This window comes from Lithobates pipiens, unplaced genomic scaffold (assembly GCF_037356315.1).
Source record: "Lithobates pipiens isolate NorthernLeopardFrog02 unplaced genomic scaffold, aLitPip1_a1.2 Scaffold_30, whole genome shotgun sequence".
In the NCBI taxonomy this organism is placed as follows: domain Eukaryota; kingdom Metazoa; phylum Chordata; class Amphibia; order Anura; family Ranidae; genus Lithobates; species Lithobates pipiens.
In genome coordinates this window covers 166,243,292-166,268,037 of record NW_027507791.1, presented here as the reverse complement: position 1 = coordinate 166,268,037, position 24,746 = coordinate 166,243,292, and the positions used below count along the sequence as shown (strand labels likewise).

The window sequence follows — 24,746 nt, the reverse complement described above, 5'->3', positions numbered from 1 at the left end:
TTTTGGTGGTATTTGATCACCTCTGGGGTTTTTATTTTTTGCGCTATAAATGAAAAAAGACCAAAAAATTCGAAAAAAAACACATATTTCTTTGTTTCTGTGACAGAATTATGCAAATTATTAATTTTTCTTCATAAATTTTGGCCACAATTTATACTGCTACATATCTTTGGTAAAAATAACCCAAATTAGTGGATATTATTTGGTCTTTGTGAAAGTTAGAGAGTCTACAAGCTGTGGTGCGAATCGCACAAAATTGATCACATCTGATGTACTGGTGGCCTATCTCGCTTCTTGTGACCCGAACAATTCAGGAAAGTACAAATACCCCCCAAATGACCCCTTTTTGGAAAGTAGATATTCCAAGGTATTTAGTAAGAGGCATTGTGAGCTTTTTGATGTTGTCTTTTTTTTCCCCACAATTCTTTGCAAAATTAAGATTTTTCATTTTTTTTTCTCCACAAATTTGTCATTGTAATAGGTTATTTCTCTCACATGGCATGTGTATACCACAAATGACACCCCCCAAAAAATTCTGCTACTCCTCCTGAGTATTGCAATACCACATGTGTGGGACTTTTTCACAGCCTGGCCACATAGAGAGGCCCAACATGCAGGTAGCGCCATCATGTGTTCTAGGAACATAAATTAACTTGTTGACTATTTATTACACTTTTGAAGCACCAGGACAATGACACGTGACACTGATGACAGATGGCACTGATACGTGGCAATGATGACACTTATACGTGGCACTGATGACAGATGGCACTAATATGTGACACTTATACGTGGCACTGATGACACGTGGCACTAATACGTGGCACCGATGACAGATGGCACTAATACGTGGCACCGATAACAGATGGCACTAATACGTGCCACCGATGACAGATGGCACTAATACGTGCCACCGATGACGCGTGACACTGATGACAGGTGGCACTGATAAGTGCCATTGATGACACGTGACACTGACAGGTGGCACTGATGACAAATGGCACTGATACGTGGCACTGATGACAGATGGCACTAATACGTGGCACTGATGACAGATGGCACTAATACGTGGCACTGATGACAGGTGGCACTTATACGTGGCACTGATGACAGATGGCACTTATACGTGGCACTGATGACAGATGGCACTTATACGTGGCACTGATGACAGATGGCACTTATACGTGGCACTGATGACAGATGGCACTATGTGGCACTGATGACAGATGGCACTGGGGACAAATGGCACTGATGACAGATGGCACTGGGGACAAATGGCACTGATGACAGATGGCACTGGGGACAAATGGCACTGATAACCGGTGGCACTGGGGGCAGGTGGCACTGGGGCGGATGGCACTGCTGGGGGAGGATGGATGGCACTGCTGGGGGAGGATGGCACTTTTTTTTTTTTTTACTTTTACAAAGGAAAGCAGAACGGCTGCCGCTGCAGCCGTTCATCTCTCCCCTCTCACACGCTGTCTGTGTGAGGAGGGAGAGCGGCGCTGAGAGATGATCTCATATGTTTTTTGTGATTGGCCGTTTACAGCGATCTGTGTTTGCCTGTCCCCGGGGGACACGGCGAACACAGAACTAATGCGATGCGCGCCCACGGCGGTGCGCATTGCGGAAGTAAACATTAGGACGTCCAGGGACGGCCTCCCGGACGAACGCGCCTGCCCTACGGCCGTCATTCGGCTATAGGGCGGGCGCGAGGTGGTTAAAGTAGTGATTATCTACCTTTTTTACTATAAAGGGCTAATTTTTGTCTTTTTTAACCCCATTATATTACTAAATGTCTTAGACCTGGTTCACATCTATTCGGTTTTTTTTTTGGTGCTTTTTGCAGAAACACACTACAGTTCATTTACATGGTTTCCTATGGGACACGTTCATATCTGCTTTTTTTTCAGCCGCTTCATATTTGGAAACGGTCAGGGACTTTTAAACGCAAAACGGTGCTTCTTTGGTTCAATATACTTCAATGGAGAAGCTGCAGAAAAGCATGTAATGCATTTTTGAAGCAATTTGTGTTTTTTAATCTGCCCAAAAAAATAATGCAAAATTGCAGTAAAATCATGTGCGCAGAAATCCTGCCATTGTTTTTTCAAAAACCATGTGCCAGGGAAGAAAAGTCACTACATTGTCTTGATGTGGTGAGAGCAGTGAAAATCTATTTAAAGTAGGGCTGCAACTAACGATTATTTTCATAATCGATTAGTTGGCTGATTATTGTTTTGGTCAGCCTAAGGACTAGAGGTCTTTTTACAATTTCGCACTGCACTGCTTTAACTGGTAATTGTGCGGTCATGCAATGTTGTACCCAAACCGAAATTTGCGTCCTTTTCTTCTCACAAATAGAGCTTTCTTTTGATGGTAGTTGATTGCCTCTGCAATTTTTATTTTTTGCGATATAAATGGAAAAAGACCGAAAATTTTGAGAAAAAAAATATATTTTCTACTTTGTTATAAGAAAAATTGAGTAATCTTAATTTTAGTCATACATTTAGGGCAAAATTTATTCAGCCACATGTCTTTAGTAAAAAAAATGTCAATAAGCATATATTTATTGGTTTGCGCAAAAGCATAGTTATACAGGTGCTAAAATGGCAGGGCAGTACAAACCCCCCCCCCCCCCCCCCAAATGACACCATTTTGGAAAGTAGACACCCCAAGGAAATTGCTGAGGGGCATGTTGAGCCTATTGAATATATATATATATATATATATATATATATATATATATATATATTTTTTTTTTTTTTGTTTGTCCCAAGTGATTGAATAATGACACACAAAAAAAAAAGTTTACAAAAAGTTGTCACTAAATGATATATTGCTCACACATGCCATAGTTATATGTGGAATTGCACCCCAAAATATATTCTGCTGCTTCTCCCAAGTTACAGGGATACCACTTATGTGGGACTTTTTGGGAGTTTAGCCGCGTACGGCACCCCGAAAACCAATCGCTGCCTTCAAAAATTTGCACCCTTAGAAATCCTGATTTCACTCCTCACTACCTATCATAGTTTCGAAGGCCATAAAATGGCAAAATAGCACAAAACCCCCCAAATGACTCCATTTTGGAAAGTAGACACCCCAAACTATTTACTGAGAGGCATGTTGAGTCCATGAAATATTTTATATTTTGCCACAAGTTGCAGGAATTAAAAAAAATAATTATTTTTTTTGCACAAAGTTGCCACTAAATGATATATTGCTCACACATGCTATGGGCATAAGTGAAATTACACCCCAAAATAAATTCTGCTGCTTCTCCCGAGTACCGGGATACCACATGTGGGGGACTTTTTGGGAGCCTAGCCGCGTACGGGACCCCGAAAACAAAGTACTGCCTTCCGGATTTAAATATAAAACGCTACCAAAAAAAACTGTTAGCGATCGCAGGGATCAGGCCTCACTCTGCGACGCTGCAGTTTTGTGTTTAGTGTTTTGTAAGTGACAGTGATCGATCGATACTGCACTTGGGTGGGCTGGGCAGAGGGGCAAAACGCAGGTGCCAGCAGGTATCTGGGCTGATCCCGCTAACAATGCGTTTTTTTGGAACCCTAAACTGTTGGGGACGCTAGTATAGATCAGATCAGATATTGATCTGTTCAGATTCTATACCACTACAGGAGGTTTATGCTTTGCGCGTGGGTGTTAGCGGTACTGGCACTAACCTAGCGCTGCCTGGGGCGACGCAGACCCTGACCCTAAAACCTAATTGTTATCACCCACCGGGTGATCAGGGGGTTAAACCTTTATTGGGTAATAAATGGTGGGTGCCCTGATGCTATAAAAAGCAAACTAACCAGAGTCACCTGTAACACTTATACGGTGATCACTGGTGAAAGGGTTAACTAGGGGCAATCAGGGGGTTAAAATCTTTATTAAGTAGTATATGGGGATCCCTGGCGCTATATAAAAACCTGACGGGGAACCTAAATAACTAACTGGCTAACCAGCGTCACCAGTGGCACTTATACGGTACTCGCTGGTGAAAGGGTTAACTAGGGGCAATCAGGGGGTTACAGCCGTTATTGGGTAGTATATGGGGTTACCTAGCGCTATAAAAACCTGGCGGTGAACTTAAAAAAAAAATAACTAGCTACCTAGCGGCACCAGTGACACTAATGTAGCGATCAGAAAAACGATTGCTTAGTGACACTGGCAAAAGGGGGTGAAAGGGTTAACTCTAGGGGCAATCAGGGGGTTATACCTTTATGGGGGGGCTACCCTGGACCTAACACTAACTGCCCTGACAGTTTTTACTGTCACAACTGACACTAAATGCAGTGATCAGTAAATAAATGATCACTGCAATCAGTGACACTGTGACTGGGAAGGTGGGGGGGGGGCGATCGGGGGGGGTGATTTGTGTGCCTATGTGTACCTACATGTCAGTGTAGTGTTGGTGCACTTACTATTGTGTTCTCCTCGCAGTCTGGTCAAAAAGACCGCCCCGAGGAGAATGACATCACTTCCTCCCTGCCTGTGTTTACTATACACAGTAGGGGAAGCTTCTCATTCACCAGGAGCGATCGAGAGGGGATGGCCAGAAACAAACAGCTATCCCCTCATCCCGGATCACACCTGCAGCGAAACGGACCGCCTTAAGTGGTTAAGGACCGCCGCATGGCAATGTACGTCGGCAGAATGGCACCAACAGGCACAAGCACGTACCTGTACATGCTTGCCTTCCAGCGGGTGGGGGGTCCGATCGGACCCCCTCCTGCTGGATGCGGTGGTCCGTTTCGCTTAAGGAGCGATCCGGGATGAGGGGATGGCCGTTGGTTTCTGGCCATCCCCTCTTGATCGCTCCTGGCGAATGAGAAGCTTCCCCCGCCTGTGTAGTGTAAACACAGGCAGGGAGGAAGTGATGTCACTCTCCTCGGGGCGGTCTTTTTGACCGCACTGTGAGGAGAACACAATAGTAAGTGCACCAAAACTACACTGACATGTAGGTACACATAGGCACACAAATCCTCCCCGATCACCCAACCCCCCCCCCAATCCCCTCCCAGTCACAGTGTCACTGATTGCAGTGATCATTTATTTACTGATCACTGCATTTAGTGTCAGTTATTACAGTAAAAACTGTCAGGGCAGTTAGTGTTAGGTCCAGGGTAGCCCCCTACCCCCCCCCCCCCCATAATGACAATGTGAAAGAAGTTTGTTTGAAAAATTTGCAAATTTCTGAAAAATAAAAAACAAAAAAAAGTACATAAGTATTCACAGCCTTTGCCATGATGCTCAAAATTGGGCTCAGGTGCAGTGCTGGTGCAACCACTAGACAAACTAGGCAGATGCCTAGGGCACACTGCTGTGGGATTCTCTACTCTCCGTCTCCATGGCTGCACTATGTAAGTTTTCTGTGCTGTATTATAAAAACCTCTAACAATGTTACAACCTCAATCTAGTGGGCCTGGCACTGCTGGCTGGGATGAAATGTGCACATCTAGAGGGATGCAGGGGATGCTTTTGCTACCTGTAATTCAGGCAGCCACTCCGCTCTGTAGTGTCATTATAGAGGTGCAGCATTGACATGTCCCAGCAGAACGGAAGCAAACATCCCCTGTGCGCCTCTATGATCAGTGACTTGTCTCTGAGTCATGTGACCTCCTCCCCCCTGCACTGGTATAGGGTGTCTGTCTATACATTGCTTCATGTGGATGGCTGTAATGCTGTCAGGACCTATTTTCCTAGGAAGTCCTCCTCCTCTACAAACAGGACAACCTTTCCAGCTGCTGAGTGGAGGCCTCCACACCACACAGAAACACATAATGCATGCCTTACAGCAGGGGTGCCCGTCCCCTGGCGTCCTCTCATATGGCCTGCTACCGCCTGCTCTGGGATGGTGGGTCTGCAAGCCCAGATCGTGGGATCCCAACCTGCTATCCCCAAGCGTCAGTGTGAAGAACAGAGTCAGCACTAGAACAAGCAGAGACAATGTTTCCTGTATAGCACCCCCTCCTGACACGTGAGCAGGGCAAAGGGGGTGGAGTCATGGGGAAGAAGGGGGGGGGTGTCAAAATTAGGTTTTGCCTAGGGTGTCATAAACTCTTGCATCAGCCCTGCTCAGGTGCATCCTGTTTCCACTGATCATCCTTGAGATGTTTCTACAACTTGATTGGTGTCCATCTGTGGTAAATTCAGTTTATTGGACATGATTTGGAAAAGCACACATCTGTCTATATAAGGTCCCACAGTTAACATTGCATGTCTGAGCACAAACCAAGCTATAAAGTCCAAGGAATTGTCTAGTCCTCCAAGACAGGATTGTATAGAGGCACAGATCTGGAGAAGGGTACAGAAAAAATTCTGCAGCAACCTTCTAGAAGAACCACTATCCATGCAGCACTCCACCAATCAGGCCTGTATAGTAGAGTGGCCAGACGTAAGCCACTCATCAATAAAAGGCACATGGAAGCTGGCCTGGAGTTTGTCAAAAGGCAACTGAAGGACTCTGACCATGAGAAATAAGATTCTCTGATCTAATGAAACAATTCTTTGACCTGAATGGCAAGCAACATGTCTGGAGGAAACCAGGCACCACTCATCACCCTGGCCAATACCATCCCTACAGTGAAATATGGTGGCAGCATCATGCTGTGGGAATTTTTTCTAGCGGCAGGAACTGGGTGACTAATCGAGATCGAAGGAAAGATGAATGTACAGAGACATCCTTGATGAGAACCTTCTTCCAACAGGACTGAGACCCTAAGCACACAGCCAAGACAACAAGAATTGCTATGGGACAATTCTGCGAGTGGTCCAGCCAGAGCCCAGAATTGAACCTGACTGAAAATCTCTGGAGAGATCTGAAAATGGCTGTGCACGGATTCTCCATATCCAACCTGATGGAGCTTGAGATGTCCTCCAAAAAAGAATGGGAGAAACTGCCCAAAAATGGGTATGCCAAGCTTGTAGAATCATACTCAAAAAGATATGAGGCTGTAATTGGTGGCAAAGGTGCTTCAATAAAGTAAAAGGCTGTGAATACGTATGTACAAGGTTTTTTTTTTTTTTTTTTTTATAAATTTGCAGAGATTTCAAAGAAACTTCATGTTGTCATTATGGGATGTTGTTTGTAGAATTTTGAGCAAAATAATGAATTTAATCCATTTTGGAATAAGGCTGTATCATAGTAAAATGTGGAAAAAGTGAAGTGCTATGAATACTTTATGGATGCACTGTAGATGGTGGGTAAGCTGAAGGTGCTTTCTTAAAACATTTGAGGTTTGTGCTCCCCTAATAAATGCAGGAAAGTGTAGCAAGAGCTCTGTCACCTTGCTCCATATATCACAATGTTTCAGGAGACTCATTTTACACTTCAAGCCATGCTCAAACTACCTCAAACACTGTACAAAACGCACACAAAAATACAGCACTGTGTGATACTGAACCTTACAAATGCATAGTGCCATAAACAATGAAAATCAATATTGCTTAAAAAATGTAACTGTGAACATAAATATTTTTTCGCTTTCGTTCATTGACGGACACAGCACCTTTAATCTTGACCTTAGGGTTTTATCGCCACCTTCAGTAGAGGACTAGGCCGAACATGTAAAAACAGCAAAACTGCACAGTACCGCCTAGGGGGGTGGTCCTACTGGCTATAACCCCTCACTCTGCTTCCAGCAGCTCAGTTTTTTTTCTGCTTAGTGTAGAAGGACCTGGCTCCCGGTGGGGACCATTGGTCCTGGGAATTTTCTTTTTTCTGCATTTTTGATTCCTGTGATCTACAATCAACAGCCGGGCTGGGTGACAGGCTGGATAATATAGATCCTGGTGGTCTCCCCAGGATGGAGCAGCTGGGCATTCCCTGGGAGGTCGACTACGGGGTCTCTCCCTCCCCTTTTCTTCTCTCCCTCCCCCTTTATTCTCTCCCTACCCCCTATACTATGGGCCGCCGTGTGGCTGGGCATAGGGTGTGCGGTGCACATACCTGGCCTCAGGGCTCAGAGTCCTGGCAGGGGGCTGCGCTGTGTGTTGGTCTGCTCGTCCTTTCCCTGTTTTTAGGCCATGGTGGGGTATCTAGTGTGTATGCCATATGGGGCAACAGTTGCGAGGACCGCAGCCATTTTTCTGTAGCGACAGCCAGTCTTTTCTTCTTCATCCATTTTCTGGAAGTACGGTGGCCATTTTCCTTTTGCTTTTTACCTCTAGCACTGGGTGGCTGGTTCTTTCTGGAACAGAGCGAAACTTACACAGAACACCTCGTGGCTGACACAGGGGAGAGCGGACGGCGGCAGCACAGTACCTTGGTCAGGGTGGTGAGTCCTGCAGGGGGCCCCCTCAGTCTGTGGCAGCTAGGAGGGTGGGCATTTTGTGGGACTTGCCTTAGGTCCCTAAGTGGTGACAGGTAAGAGTGGGCCAGCATGGCATCATAAGCTGGCGTTTCTTCCGCAGACATCCCTGTTATTGCAACCGGTTCCCCTGCACCTGCTGTGCCTATGGAAGCTCTGTCGGCAGTCCTGTAGTCTTTTGTTGCTATGGTGGAAGAGGCATGTAGGCACAAGGAGTAAAAACGCCTCCTCCCCCACCGTCTTCTGGGGAAAGCTCTGATTCAGACTCGGGTCCCGCTGTGGGCCCTGTTCTAAAGCGCCAGAGGATGCGGGCCAGGCTTGTTAAGACGGTAAGGATGACTCCATGTCCGGGTCGGTGCAGGAAAAGGCCCTAGTAGGAGCACTTATCACTGCAGTGCGCGATACCCTAAAGATGGGAGGATATGGCGGGGGCATCTACAGAGGTGTTGGTCCCTTTTGGGTCCCAGAAGCTGGCCCACATGGCTAAGGTGTTTCTCTACATAACTTATTTTGATAAGTTTATTTACAAGGAGTGGGGAAGCCCGCAGCTGGCCTTTTCAGTCCTGAGATGCATGGCGGTACATTACCCCTTTGAGTAGAGTTTCCTGAAAAAATGGACATCTCCTTAGTGGTGTAGTGGTTAGCACTCTGGCCTAGCAGTAAAAAGGCTCACTGGTTCGAATCTCAACCACGGCACTGCCTGCTGTTCTCCCTGTGCCTGCGTGGGTTTCCTCCGGATACTCCGGTTTCTTTCCACACTCCAAAGACACGCAGGCAGGTTAATTGCCTTCTGTCCAAAATTGGCCCTAGTATGTGAATGAGGACCTTGGATTGTGGGCTCCTTGAGGTTAGGGACCGATGTGTGTGTGTGCAATATACAGGGATAGGGACAATTGTAGACAAACATTCGGGTTGAACGGAATGGACTGGTGTCTTTATTCAACCTTACTATCTAACTCCTCCAATTGTTGACCACCCGGTATCCAGGGTAAATAAGGTAACCACAATTCCAGTGGAAGGGACCCCTGCTTTAAAGGACCCTGTCAGAAGGGCCAAGGCGGTTGCCCGGTCAATGTTTATGGTGGTGGAGTCAGCATTGTGGCCATTGTTAGCCACGGCCTTGGTGTCGCAGACGCTTACTGAATGGGCTAAATTGTTGCACCTTGAGTTGGAGAAGCAACAGGTTTCCCCAGTCTGCGTGAAACTGGCAGACCAGTTGGTGCAGAGCCTGAAGTATGTCTGTTATGTGGCCTTAGATACGGCCCCCTTGCTCTCTAGAGCCTCTTTATCAGCTGTGGTGCTATATCGCCTTATTTGGCTAAAATGCTGGTCTGCGGACCAGGCATCTAAGAAAGCACTGGATGGATTTGCCCTTCCATGGAGAGAGGCTATTTGGAGCCTTGCTGGATGACATTATTAAGAATTTTTAACTGGGGAAAGAGTACAATACTACCACAGTCCAGGAAGGGTAAGGAGCCACGTCGTAGGCAAGGGCCCTCCCTTTCCGCTCAGAAGCGGAATTTTTGTTTGCCCGGGTTGGCAGGTAAGCATTCCCAGTTAGACAAGGTGCCCGCTGAGGGACAAAAACATCCTTGGTTTCGCAAGACAAACAAACCTGCGAGCAAATCTGTTGCCGCCTGAAGGTTTGCCCCCACCCGACTCTCTGGTGGGAGTTCACCTTTGGGAGTTTGCAGCCCGGTGGACCTCCCTCCTTTCCAACCAGTCGGTCTGTGAACTGATTTCATCATGATACCAGATTCTTCTTGTCCACCAAACAGATTTTTTCCCTCCAACCTTCATCATCATCTTCCGGCTTGTCGGGAAGCCATGTTCGGGGCAGAACAGGACCTGCTGCTGTGCGCGGTGATTGTACCTGTACCGACGCCGTAAAGGTTTCAGGAATTCTACTCCAATTTGTCGAACAAAGGAAGGTGTTCGTCCGGTCCTGGATCTCAAGGCCCTCAACGGCTTTGTGAAAGTACAAAGGTTCAGGATGAAATCGGTTCGCTCCGTGGTCGCTTCACTCCATCAGTGATTTCCTAGCGTCCTTGGACATCAAGGACGCATACTTGCCCCCCATATGTGTCGGGCATCAGAGGTTTTTGCAATTTGCGGTCAGGGACCAGCACTTCTAATTTGTAGCTCTCCCTTTTGGCCTAGCGTCGGCACCAAGGTGCTATCCCCAATTCTGGCATTGCTAAGGCAACAAGGGATTGCAATTGTGGGCTACCTGGACGACCTCCTTCTGAGAGCAGCTTCCGCCTCAGAATTAAGGGAGGATGTGGCAATCACCATACAGACTCTTTGGGATTTTAGTTGGGTACTGAACCTCCAGAAGTCGTGTTGGTGCTGACTCAATGCCTGGAGTACCTGGGCTTGCTTCTGGACTCCTCAGAGGCGAGAGTCTTTCCCCCTTCGGACAAGCTGCAGACTCTTCAAGCTGCGGTTTAGTTGGTGTGCCGCAGGTGGTCGTTGCTGCATTTTTGCATGTGAGTCCTGGGTTTCATGGTAGCCATTTTTGAGGCGGTACCATATGCTCTATTCCACACGAGTCTTGCAGAAAGGGATCCTGTCCAAATGGGACAAATCTGTTATCCCTGGATTGTCAAATTCAGGTGAGCCAGCTAGTCAGGGAGTCTCTTCTCTGGTGGCTGAGGTGTCCGGCTCTTCGGTCCGGGAAGTCATTCCTTCTTCATTTAAAGTCATCACAATGGACGCCAGCCTGACCAGTTGGGGGGGGCGGGGGGGGGAGTTTGGGGCATAGTCAGCCCAGGGTTGAAGAATCCCGCCTGCTGATCAATGTGCTGGAGCTTTGGGTGATCAGGTGGTGCCTCTCCACATGGTCACAGAGACTAAAGGGGCATCCGGTCAGGATTCAGTTCGATAACGACACAGCGGTGACATATGTCGACCATCGAGGAGGAACAACGAGCTCGGCTGTAGCAATAGAAGTCACTCACATCCTGTGGTGGGCAGAGTAGTTCGTGCCAGCTCCGTCGGCCGTATACATTCCAGATGTGGAAAACTAGAGTACTTAAGTCATCAGATGCCAGGGAATAGTCGCTGCTTCCGGATGTATATTGGCTCCTTTGCCTAAGGTGGGCCACACCTGATGTGGATCTCTTGGCTTCTCGATTCAATCGAAAGGTACAGAGGTTCGTGGCCAGGTCAAAAGATCCCTGGGTGGATGCAGCAGATGCATTGGTGGCTCTATGGGGGCATTATCTGTGATTTGTGCCTTCCCCCCACTCAAACGTCTACCACGTCTGCTACGCAGAGTGGAGACCGAGGGGATTCCGGTTATTCTGATTGGCTTTGGTGTCCTTGGTACGCCAACATAGTACGCATGGTGGCGGCCATTCCTTGGCGGCTGCCAACGCGAGAAGACCTTCTGTCGTAAGGTCAAATACTTCATCCTGCTTTACCGTCGCTGGTTTTAATGATATGGCTGTTGAAAGCCAGGTGCTAAGGGACCGAGGTCTGTCTGATTCGGTCATCTCCACTATGCTGAGGGCATGGAAGTCATCTTCTTGGAAGAGTTATCGTCGTACGTGGAAGGCCTACATCTCCATGTGTGAGGAGATGGTGTGGCGTCCGAACACATACCATTTCTCGTGGATCAGACAGATCGTGGTTCAGGCTTATGCCTTAGTGGGTCGGGCACCCCCCTTTCCTGTCACGGCACATTTGACCCGGGCAATTGGTGCCTCCTGGGCTTTCCGACATCGAGCATCCGTTTCCCAGGTGTGTAATTCCGCGACCTGGTCGTCCGTTCACACTTTCATAAAATTTTACAAGATTTGCAGGCGGCTATTTAAGGTTGCAACTCCTCCGTTGAGTTCTGGTTGTTATGGGTGGAGTTTACTTTCTTGCTGTTTCCACCCCTTGTTTTTTGGACACTGCTTGGGGATGCCCCTAAGGTCAAGATTAAAGGTGTTGTCCGTCAATGAACTTCAGAGAAAAGGATTTTATGGCGAGTAAAAAAAAAAAAATACCTATTTTTGTGTAACAACAAGCAAGCGCACAGTGAAAGAATTTTAGTAGTATTCCTTAATATCAGGTGTCCAAAAACACAAGTTTTTTTTTTCTCCCAATTTTCATCGATCCACAGAGCCAAAAGTGCAAATTGGGGTATTATACGTATTACTGTCCAAAAAAGTGACTCTAGTGATAATCGGAAGAGGTTGACTTCACACACGTGCTCCCCCCTCATTTTTGTCCTCATTTTTAAAACATGAGAGAGGCTGGACAGTGCATATTCGCTTGTTTAAAAATGTATTTCGAAAACATCAGTTTACTCACACATCTTATGTGTTTCCAGCACACCAAACTATAAAGACGTTAAAGATATGTATCCGAGTTGGAGGTGGTGGAGAAAGGATGCATATTTGTATCAGCTGCTGACACTTACAAGTTTGGAAGTCGCTTGGAGAGGTATCCTATGCCTAATGCTTTAATAGTTTGGTGTTCTGGAAACCCCTAAAATGTGTAAGTACTGTGATGTTATGTTTTCTAAATACATTTTTAAACTAGCGATAATAAACTATGCAGCCTCTTTATTGTTTTAAAATTGAGGACCACTTCTCTGGATTTTCTTGCGGGTTCCTGCTAAACCAGTTTCACTTAGAGCTCAGGAGTGGTTCAACTGCTCATGTGTGCGGTCACACGGTGGGGGGGGGGGGGGGGGGGGGGTTGGAGCACATGTGTTTAGTCGCCCTCTTCTGATCAGGATTATCATCACTATAGTCACTTTTTATACAGTAACACGTATAATACCCAAATTTTCACTTTTTGTCTCTGTGGATTGATGAAAATTAGGAGAGGAAAAATCTTGCAATTTTTTTTTTTTTGGACACTTGATATTAAGGAATGATACTAAATTTCTTTCACTGTGAGCTTTGTTACACAAATTTTTTTTTTATTCATGTTCATAGTTACATTTTTTAAGCAATTTTGATTTTCATTGTTTGACACTATGCATTTGTAAGGTTCAGTATTCAGATTATGGGATTGTGATCAAGGCTTAGCAGCTGTGAATTTGCACTTTGTTTCACAAGAATTGTTATACCATACCTGATGCTAGGTTGTAACCTCAGGTTGCTCTAGAGTAGCTTGCAAGATTTATCTATTTTTATATTGTTTACCTCAAACAATGCACAGTGCTATTTCTATCCTTCCCCTGTGCCTAAAGCTTGGGGTGGAGAGATATCGATGTGCATGTATGCCCCAACACTCACACGGTTGCATTCCTCTGTAACAGAAGAAATTGCTAGAGTTTAATGAAGGGCTCTTGCTCCTGGGGGGAGGGTGGGAAATTTACCCCCTTGCGTACCCCTTACTTACCCTGATCTCCTATGCAATACATCCTCTGGGAAATCATCTTTCTTTCAGGGCATTGAGGCATTTTAAAAAGTTTCTCTATACTTTGCATCTGGTGGATTGCTGGAGAGCTAAACATGCCTCTTCCAACAAAGACTATAGTTATTACTGTTATGTGCATAACTCATACTCCAAACTGGATTTATTGTATGTTGATCAATACTATTTACCTAGTCAGTGACGCCTCTATTGTTAAAGTAACCATCTCCGACCAAGCTCCTGTCTGTCTCCTTGTCAGACATCAACCTGAGAGATTGGACTTGATGGCTCAATGAAAACTTACTAGATGATGCCACTGTAAAAGCTGACTTGGAAAAACGCAAGTCTTGCTTTTAATTAATATCTGTATCTTAATGGGGCATGGTTCCAGAATCAAGAAAGTTAAGCTTAAAGCAGAGTTCCATCCAAAAGTGGATATAAACTCATGCATGAATGGGGACCTTGGATTGTGGGCTCCTTGAGGGTAGGGACCAATGTGAGTGTGCAATTTACAGGGATAGAGGTAGACACTCACTGAGGTTGAACTGGATGGACTGGTGTCTTTATTCAACCTTATGAACAATGAAACTGTGTCCCATAATCGTTCTATTACAGATTCCTTGGGCATTGTGCAAGAATTTAATACCTACTATAAATCCTTGTATAACCTCTGCTCCACCATGTCTCCCCAGGCTACATAGACGAATGCAGATATGAAGCTACTTACAAGAGGTAGCCTAGCCCACTCTTTCCCAAGAGCCAACTCAGAAATTAGACTATCCAATTACAACGCTCGTATAGGCAGCCTTGTCGCTGATCTCCCTAAAGAGAAAAGTCCAGGCCCCGATGGCTTTATGAACACATACTATAAGAAATTATCCCACCTCTTAATGGAACCGCTATGTAACTACCTTTTAATATTGTTACTATGGCTAGTCCCCGTCCTCGGGAGCCTCTCTTGGCCCACATAGTGGTCATTACAAAGCCAGGAAAAGATCCAATGCTGTGCCAAATTTACCATCTCATATCCCTCTTACACACTGATAGCAGAATTTTCTCTAAATTATTGGCTACTAGATGCAGAATCACCTGCCCTCGATAATCATCCTCCCTGATCAAACAAGAATTATAATTGGAAGAGAGACCCAAGAACACTATCAGGGTCAATATACTCCATCGGATTAGACGTGGACCTTCCCAATCGTAGAGACCCTGCAATCACTGGGACTGGAGAAGATGAAGGGTTGGATATCCGCACTCTCACAAACCAGAAGCCAGAATGTCAACGGTGTCTTTTCTGATCCGTAATGGCACCAGACAGAAATGCCCACTGTCCCCTTTAATATTTTCCTTAGTCCCAGAAACCTTTCATCAAAAAATCTGTCAAAATTAGTTTGTGCTGGGTTTCCATACACCAAAAGAGCACAAATTTTCCGTGTATACTGATGTTTTTTCTACATCCCACTTTTTTATTTTTTTTTAACAAACACAGGTTTATTGATCAATTGAAAAAATACAAAAAACAGTAGATACATACACAAGGCTTAGATGGAGTATAAACCCCATCGGGGGTTCACCCCTAATACTTAAAGGATATACACTGTCAGGAGCAGAATAGCATTACAATATCATCATCCCACCTCCCCAGGCAAAAGCCCGCCACCACACCCCCCAAGGCACACTCCTAGAGCCTCAAGCCGTAACCATTCTAAACTATACAGGTTTCCAAGGCATCCAGCCACCTATCCCACACCTTGTTGTATTTGGCAGGGCAACCGCGGTGCCTATATACTAATTTTATGTATGTCAATTTACTGTTGATTTTCTATGATCCAATCTCGGACTAGAGGAGGAGCCCGGCGCATCCAATTTTTCGCTATCAGTTTCCTTGCAATAAACAACGTTGAATGTAGAAATGTTGTCAGGTACGCGTCCAAAGTAATGTCCGGAAACATCCCCAGCACACACACTTTTGGGTCCAGTTGGAGGGGTGATCCCATATGGTCATGTAGGAAATTGATTATTTGTGCCCAATATGATTGGATCTCAGGGCATGCCCATATTAAGTGGTAGAATGTTCCAGTGGGGCTGGGGCACATAGTGCACCCCGGACTGTAACCGGGCCGGAATTTCGCCAACCTGGCAGGGGTAAGATATGATTTGTGGATTATATACAATTGCGTAAGACGATCAGGCCATTTCAATGATACTTGCTTAATATTTTCAAGCATCTCGTCCCAATCTGACCCCTCCAACGGACCCAAATCCTCCTCCCATCTGACCCTGGCTCTCTCAGAGATCTGCATCACCGCCCTTGACCTTAATAGATTATACATATTGGAGATCAATTGAGCCGAGTTGTCACCCAATAGTAAATCAACCATGGACAATGTCTGGACGTTTGGGAGGCCTTCAGCAAACTGGGATCTAAGTGCGTGTCATAGCTGTAAGTATCGGAATTGCATATAGTGGGGCAGGTCAAACTCCGCCTGTAACGAGGAAAAAGCACGTATTCCGAGTGGGGATATGACTTGGTGTAGAAAAATAATACCCTTAGAGGACCACAGTTCAACCTCAGGGATATCCAGTAGCTCCTGCAACAGGGGGTTGCACCACAGGGGGGTATGTGAGTGGTGAAAGTCTGCGCCGACAACTCCCAGCGCTAACTTCCAAATCTTTCTGTGGTATGATAAAAATGGAGTTTGGGTGTCTCCCACCCTCCCTCCCCTTCTACATCCCACTTTACCAATTTTGGTAGCTGAGATGCCCAGATAGGCCAACTCTCCAACTTCTGTATTAACTTTAGTAAATCAGAAATACTATCACTGTCCGAGAGGGAATGAAGTCACAACTTCAGGCAAATTTTTAATTTTCTTGGCAATCAGACTTTGCCATATTGGGAGTTTGTGGTTCCCCAGACTCTTAACTGCTTTACTACAGACAGAGGTTTAAAATCCTGGCATAACTTTTACCTGGCTAGGCCAGTCTAAGTGCTTAAAGAGGAGCTCCATCCAAAAGGTGGAAGTTCCTCTTCTTTGCCCCCCCCCCGCCACATTTGGCACCTTTCAGGGGGAGCGGGTACCTAGTTTTGACAGGTAGCTGCTCTGACTTCTGGCTGAGTGGGGTTGCCTTTGCAAAAGCAGATGGAAGATTGTTCTCCCTCCTTCCCCTGTTCCTGGTCATTCATAAAGTGAGGTGTGCATGTGCAGTAGGGAACTGGCTGTGAAGCCGCAAGACTTCACTGCCAGTTTCCCTTAGCCCAGATGGCAGCACCCGAGAGCCGATGGAAAAATCAGCTCGGGTGTGGACACTGCTGGTTTTGTGGACAGGCAAGTGTTCTAATATTAAGTCAGCAGGTACAGTATTCAGATTTTTTCTATAGGAGCCTGCTGCTCTGTTTTAACATGAATATTCTTCAGAGAATTCTGTACCTCTTATATACAGTGCCTGTTTCTCGGCCTCCAGCCTTCTTTGGCCACGTGGTTTACAATATTTTGCGAGGTCAACACCCTAAATTGGCTTACTCCATCCTATGATGCCATAAAGATATCAATCTATACTAGAAGGCCATGGCGTTAGTATGCATTGTAAATTGGCACCATAACACGTCAGATAAACTATGGGTCCTACTTGGAAAAAAAAAAAAAATAGCTTGTCGTAATTTTGCAGGTGTCCCATTAATTCAGGCTATGGCACAAGGCCTTTTCAGACTGGACCCTCCTCCCCCTACCCTATATTTTAGCTAAATGGGTATGGTGAGCGAGCACCCCTGACATCCACTTTGGCCCCCTTAGGTGGATTCACTGAGGTAGTTTGCTCAGTCTTTAGATCGACTCCATCAGAAACCTGGTAGGTTGCGTATGCCTCTTTGGGTCCTTCTGGGTCTACCACAGAGTCTGTCTTTAATTTGCATTTGTTCTTGGAGCAGAAGTTATGGACTCAATATTATAACACTCAAACGATAGTGGCCCAAAATCCAAACAGACATGGGGTCTATCTTAGATCTCAAGGCACTAAGCAAGTTTCTAAACATCCTTCTGTTTCAGACATCACTTCCTGTTGTCATAAATTTAGCACAACTTTATTAGCAAATGGTCTATTTAAAAAGAAAATTGAAAATTACAATACATTGGTAAATATAGAATTCATTTGTAAAAATGAATAAAAAAATGAATTCATAAAAGTACATATGGTAAAATCGTTAATTATTACTAATTGATGGTCAGCAAAAATAAAAAATAGAAATAAAAAGATTATAAAAATAAAAATGCTAATGAAACCAATAAAAATAACGCTGATCCCTACCAATTAGACAAAAAATTCAGATCTAATTCAATATTTAAACCATACGGGCTCAAAGTCAAATGGATTTCTTGAGGTTGGAGCCCCTCCATTGTGCCTCAAAACTATCAATTCCACAAAACTTTAGACCCTTAGGATCCCTATTATGAAAGTCTCTAAAATGGTTAGACAAACTATGGTGTTTAAAGCCTTTTCTAATTCTATTCACGTGTTCTCGTAACCTAATGTCCAATCTTCTGGTGACATCCCCTGTGTCCTCATTAAGTCCACTATGTAACACATTGGGGACCAATTCTCCCTAAGCTATGCCTTTCCCCTGTTTTAATTACTGTGGCATCTTTTGCAATGATTACGGGAGGTGACAGATAATAGTGTTAGCCAGCCAAGCCCAGAGGGGCTTGGTACTCCGACATAATGAATCTTGCAGTGGATGCTCCGTGGATACTTCCGGTCCAGCTAGACTTAATGGTCTTGGGTCCTTTTATTTTCACACTGTTGAACAACAGGAAGTTTCTATTACAGGACTTGGAAATTAAATTAGCCTTAATTATCATTTAGGGTCAGATTTCCTCTCTATCCATATTTTTTTTTCCAAAGGCCATTGTTGCTCACGCCTTGATTTTGTACTTCATGCGGGGTGTATTGCAGACAGTCCCACCTGTCATGCCACCCTTGTGCCCTTGGGACATTAACTTGATTTTGGCTGTCCTTGCAGAAGTCACTTTTTTATAGTATCATAGTAGGTAAGGTTGATTAAAGGCAATAGTCCATCCAGTTCAACCTGTTTAGGTGCACGTCTGTCAGTGTCTATAATAATTTCCCATATCCCTGTATGTTGTGTTTCTTAAGATGCACATCTAAGAGTCTCTTAAAACTATTAATACTCCCCGCAGCCACCACCAATTGTGGAAGAGAGCTCCACATCCGCATTGCCCTGACAGTGAAAAACCCCCTTCGCAGTTTAAGCTAAAACTGCTTCTTTCAATCTCAATGAGTGGCCCCTTCTCTTACACTCCTTGAGACTGAATAGTTTTTGTCCTATACTGAGATCGCCATTGAGGTATTTGAAAATCGCTGCTATATCTCCTCAAGTGTTTTTTCTCCAGCGAGAATAAGTTTAGTGTTTGCAGTCTTTCCTTGAGGTCCTCCAGTCTTCTTATTAATTTTGTTGCCCTTTTTTGGACTCTCACCAGTTCCAACTAGGGCTGCAACTAACGATTATTTTCATAATCGATTAGTTGGTCGATTATTGTTTTGATCGAATAATCGGTTACTAACCTTTAAAAAAAAAAAAAAAAGTAATTTTGCTACAATTTGCATTTTTACATATTTTTTTGGCTAATTTGTTGTTGGGCAGATTAAAAAACACAAATTGCTGCAAAAACGCATTATTACATACTTTTCTGCAGCTTTTCCATTAAAGTATATTGAACCAAAAAACCAAAATAGCACCGTTTTGCGTTTAAAAAAATAGTCCTTGTCGTTTCCAAATACGCAGCAGCTGAAAAAATCATGGATGTGAACGTGTCCCATAGGAAACCATGTAAATGAACTGTAGTGTGTAATTCTGCGAAAAGCACCAAAAAAACAGAGGTGTGACCCAGGCCTGAGATGTTTAGTAACATGATGGGGTTAAAAATAACTAAAATTAGTACAAAAAGAGCAAATGGCTACTGTAAGGGGTTCATTTTTTACTATGGGACAGTGAAAGTAATATTTACAGTAGAAATTTGCTCTTTGTACTATAAAGGGCTAATTTTAGTTTTTTTTTTTTTTTAACCCCAGTATGTTAGTGGCCAACTAATCGATTATGAAAATAGTTATCGATTAATTTCATAATCGATTAGTTGTCGATTAATCGATTAGTTGTTTCAGCCCTAGTTCCAACACATCCTTTCTGAGGACTGATGACAAGAACTGGACAGAATACGCCATGTGTGATTTAACCAATGTTTTATAAAGTGGCAGGATTGGTCTATCTCTAGAGTATATCCCTTTTTTATGCATGCTAATATTCTGCCTGTTTTGGTAGCTGCAGCTTGACATTGCATGCTATTGCTCAATCTGTTATCTACTAGGACCCCCAGATCCTTCTCCATCCTTGAATCCCACATCATATCTCCCCCTTGTGAGCAGTTTGCATTTGTGTATACTACACTCCCAGGTACTAAGTTACTCCCAAGTATTAATTTACTCTTGGGTGTTAAGTGAAATTACTGCCAGGTACTAAGTTACCCTAGGTATTGAGGTACTCCCAGTTGTTAATGTACTCCCAGGTACTAAGGGCACCCCCCTAGTTCAAGTCTTGTCAGTCTTTTCTGTTAGCTGTGTCCACTCTGCTCCTGCTCACTGCCCCTGCAATCTGACACTTGCAGGGCTTGTCAGACCTTCACTCCGTCGGGCAGCCTGTCTCTCACTGCTCCCGCTGCTTCCCTAGTCTGCATGTCGCATGCCTCCCCCTCTGGTCCACTTACCCACTGCCTCACGGTCAGCCTGTCCCTCTCTGACTCCCGGTCCCGCTGATTACACGTCCACCTCCTCTGTTAGTCTGTGGGGTGGCACTGTCACCTGTCGCTTCCGATCTACGATGTTCACCCTTTTGAACCAATTTGAGAAACTCCATTAGTCCTTTGACGGTGGCTTCATTGGTTACTATTCTTTTGCCAAGAAGAGTGTCAGATGGTGGCTCTTTCATGTAAAGAGCTGTTCTTGGTCTTGCATCATAAGGTGATGTTGCATCCCCATGTATCTTTCCTGCATATAGTGATTTCTATTTTTTACTTGAATCAGGACAGCTTTTTTAGCCTTTCGCCTTTTTCCTAGTCCACAGGCAAGGGAAAGATCGCTGCATACTCTGGATGTAGTTTGGGCGGTCAGTATTTACTTGACTTGGCAGCACAAGTCAGGAATCCTGGTTTGTGTTGCCAGAAGAGCCCAGGAAGGGCAGGCGGCCTCCAGCTTAACTAAATCTCATTTGGATCCACCAATTAATCGTTCAAGCCTATGGTTTGAAAGGGCAAGGCCCACTTTTTTTGTTGAGAGCGCTCTCTACCAGGTGGGTGGGGGCATCTTGGGCTATCAGTGGCTCGGGTTTGCAAGGCCACTACATGGTCTTTCACCATACATTCACAAGGTTTTATCACGTGGTTGTCAGAGCCACGGGGGATACTGCTTTTGGCCGCAGTATGTTATGAGCGGCAGAATAATGGGTTCTTCTCAGGTGACAGTTTCTGTGATTTGGGTCTCCCTGCCCCTGAAGTATATTGCTTTGGGATGTTTCAGAAAAAGTAATTTATTATAACCTGTCCAGTGATGTATGATGAAGAAAATTTGGATTTTTCTTCTACATACTTATCTGTAAAATCCATTTTGTGGAGTACATCACGGGACACAGAGGTCCCTCCCCTCTTTTCTGAGATCATTGCTTGCTACAAACTTTTAGGTTCTTCTTAGTAGAGCTGCACGATTCTGGCTAAAATGAGACTCGCAATTTTTTTGCTTAGAAGATAGCTCACGATTCTCGTGGCGTAACATCATCTTTCACAGTAACACAAAAAAATTGTGCCAACTTTACTGTTAGGTTTTTTATTTATTTATTGAAGTGCATTTTTTCCCCAAAAAATTGCATTTGAAAGACCGTTGGGCAAATACAGTGACATATTACAGCAATTGGCATTTTATTCCCTAGGGTCGCTGCTAAATATATATATATATATATATATATATATATATGTGTGTGTGTATGTATGTTTGGGGGTTTCAAGTAATTTTATAGCAAAAAATATTGATTTTAACTTAAGTGTCAGAAAAAGATTTAGACTTTAAGTGGTTTAACGTCTTGCATTTACACGTTGTTTAAAACTTGGCAGACTGCCCAGATTGTTTGTTTACACAAGAAGTTCTGTCCCTTTTATCTAAGAAGTAAGCATTAGTCACAATGTTTCAAGTTCTAAACTTGGCTGACTGCCCGGGATGCTTTCTTTTGACAGCTGGGTGAGCAGATAATCTCTCCACTTGTTTATATGAAAGAATCGCCTACTGTCAGCAGGAGAGATCGTCGGGCGGGGGGGGGGGGGTGAATCGAGAATGCAATTTTTTAACGATTAATCGAATCAAATAAAGATCTGTTGGCAAACTCACTGCTATTGCTTTCTTTAGCAGAATAAACTGTGGACAGCAAAATTATTTAATCACCTTTTATTTTATATTTTCTTTAAAAGTGATTACAGACGCAAACGGCATGAAGAAGACAGAAAGCTCAAGAGAGACAATACTGTTGGGACACGGAGAGGTGTTGTAATGCTGTAAAATTTTGCCATTTTATATACATTTTGTAAATCTTTATATTTTTACATACTGGGCAAGTTAGAAAAGGCTTATTTAATTTGTTGCCCATGCTTTGCTTTAAATGTACTTTGCTCTTTTTCAATGTTTCTCATATACACCAGGATTGCTAGATAACCAATTTTAACAGGTTGAATACAACTAAAAAAGATGAATTCCTGGTATGTATATCTTTACACAGTTACATTAGTTCAGATTTGACCAATGTAACTATGCCATTTCTGCTTGATCCCCCTAGAAGCTGAAAATCGCCATAGAAGGCTACTACAGTGATCTCCACTAGCTTTTGGATTCCATTGCGAGTGGCTGCCCAACTGCTTAGTGAACCCAGCAGGTCATACAGAGAATGCTTTCCATTTGAGCGAGGTTAGAGATTGTAATGTCACTGTCCAGCCTCCACACTACAGTCAGACAACGGTTTGAATACGGAAAATGAATGTACACTACATACGTAAAGTGCTGTGTAAATTGTCAGAACGATTTAAATACCTGTAATAAAATGCTAAGCAGTTTCTAAATTGGGCACATGCCAAGTGGGCGACATCCTGTATTCACTTTGCAGCCAATCCGCAGAGGACTCGAAAGCTAGTAGCGATCACTGGAGTAGCCGTGCCCACTACAGTGATTTCTAGTTTCTAGGGAGATCAGCCAGATATAGTATATGCATAGTTACATTGGTCCAAGCTGGATCAGTGTTACTAGGTTATCTATACCCGAGTTTTTTTTCTTTAAAAAAAAAAAAAAATATATATATATATATATATATATATATATATATACACATACATACATACATATAGCTTTTATTTCCCAATGTCTATATGAGAAGTTTCATTTTGCTGAATGAATTGTGCTAAAAACCTCTCATTTTAGCCATGGCAGCTCTGTGACTAGTTAGTTATACATCATATCAGTGCTTACTGAAAGGACCCACCACTTTAAACAGATATGCTTATCAAAGCAAATTCTTCCACAGCTCTGCATCAAGCACTGTCCTACAGGCATACATACACAATATGGCAGTAGAGAGGATTTAATGATTACTACTGTCAGACATTACATAATTTTGGGCATGCATTTACAATCTGGCCAGCCAATGATTATCCTACTGCACAACTGTGGTACAAATATACATGTCTGTAGCTTGCAAATATAGAGGTATTTGCTTACTGATATAGCTTTGTAGACATTTCCAGCACCAATCTTAAGGAATATACATTGGGCATATCGAGGAAAGAAAATGACTTGATTCCCCCATCCACACACCCCACTGCACTATTACCGTATATACTCGAGTATAGGCCGACCCGAGTATAAGCCGAGGCCCCCAATTTACCCCCAAAAAACTGGGAAACCTATTGACTCGTGTATAAGCCGAGGGTGAGATATGCCTGTCCATCCCTGTGTGTGTCCGTCCATCCCTGTGTGTCCGTCCATCCCTGTGTGTGTGTCCATCCATCCATCCCTGTGTGTGTGTCCATCCATCCATCCCTGTGTGTGTGTGCGTCCATCCATCCCTGTGTGTGTGTGCGTCCATCCATCCATCCATCCCTGTGTGTGTGTGTGTGTGTGTGTCCATCCATCCATCCATCCCTGTGTGTGTGTGTCCATCCATCCGTGTGTGTGTGTGTGTGTGTGTGTGTGTGTGTGTGTGTGTGTGTGTGTGTGTGTGTGTGTGTCCGTGCAGCCTTGTGTGTCCAGCCTACCTGTGTCCCGAGCGGTCCCGTCCGGTCCCGTCCCGAGCCTCCGTGTCGTCCCGTCCCGAGCCTCTGTGTCGTCCCGTCCCGAGCCTCTGTGTCGTCCCGTCCCGAGCCTCCGTGTCGTCCCGTCCCGAGCCTCCGTGTCGTCCCGTCCCGAGCCTCCGTGTCGTCCCATGCCAGGATCGCCGCTCTTCGTCGGCGCCCTGGCGGCCATTCCCCTGTTCAAAAGCCCCGCCTCCGCCTGTGATAGGCGGAACACTCAATTTCCCAGCAGTCAGTGTTCCGCCTATCACGGACATCGGCTCATCCGAGGATGAGCCGATGTCCGTGATAGGCGGAACACTGACTGCTGGGAAATTGAGTGTTCCGCCTATCACAGGCGGAGGCGGAGGCGCGGCTTTTGAAAGGTAGAATGGCCGCTGTCTGTCTGCTCGACACGCTGTTCGGGCAGTCAGACAGCAGTGACTCGAGTATAAGCCGAGGGGGGCACTTTCAGCCTCAAAAAAGAGGCTGAAAATCTCGGCTTATACTCGAGTATATACGGTATATTCTGACACTGAGGAGAATTCCCCAGTGGCAGAAAACATTGATCAGTGCAGCTGGCAGCACTCGTTGAGCAGAAAAAATTTGAAAGGGTGGTTGTACAGAAGTGAATCCCACCCTGCCCATACATGAATCGAAATTCAGTCATTCCCTCCTGAACCAGCCAAATTTTGATCCATAT

The 24,746-nt window shown here is 44.7% G+C and overlaps 2 protein-coding genes across 5 annotated transcripts in view; one reads left to right on the top strand and one right to left on the bottom strand.

The window, feature by feature from the left end:
- Positions 1-24,746, bottom strand: part of NDUFAF1 (NADH:ubiquinone oxidoreductase complex assembly factor 1) — a 437,923-nt gene that overhangs the window by 71,763 nt on the left and 341,414 nt on the right. The gene's annotated exons all lie outside the window — the stretch shown is intronic.
- NUSAP1 (nucleolar and spindle associated protein 1) overlaps positions 1-24,746 on the top strand; it is a 440,771-nt gene that overhangs the window by 383,937 nt on the left and 32,088 nt on the right. For 3 of the 4 annotated variants that reach the window (XM_077465051.1, XM_077465049.1, XM_077465052.1), the window contains one exon: positions 22,199-23,045. The exons of the other annotated variant lie outside the window; for it this stretch is intronic. In XM_077465051.1, the coding sequence (XP_077321177.1) occupies positions 22,199-22,278 (80 nt within the window). In that variant the 3' untranslated portion in view covers positions 22,279-23,045. Of the gene's footprint in view, positions 1-22,198; positions 23,046-24,746 lie in introns of those variants that run through there. 4 annotated transcript variants of the gene reach the window in all.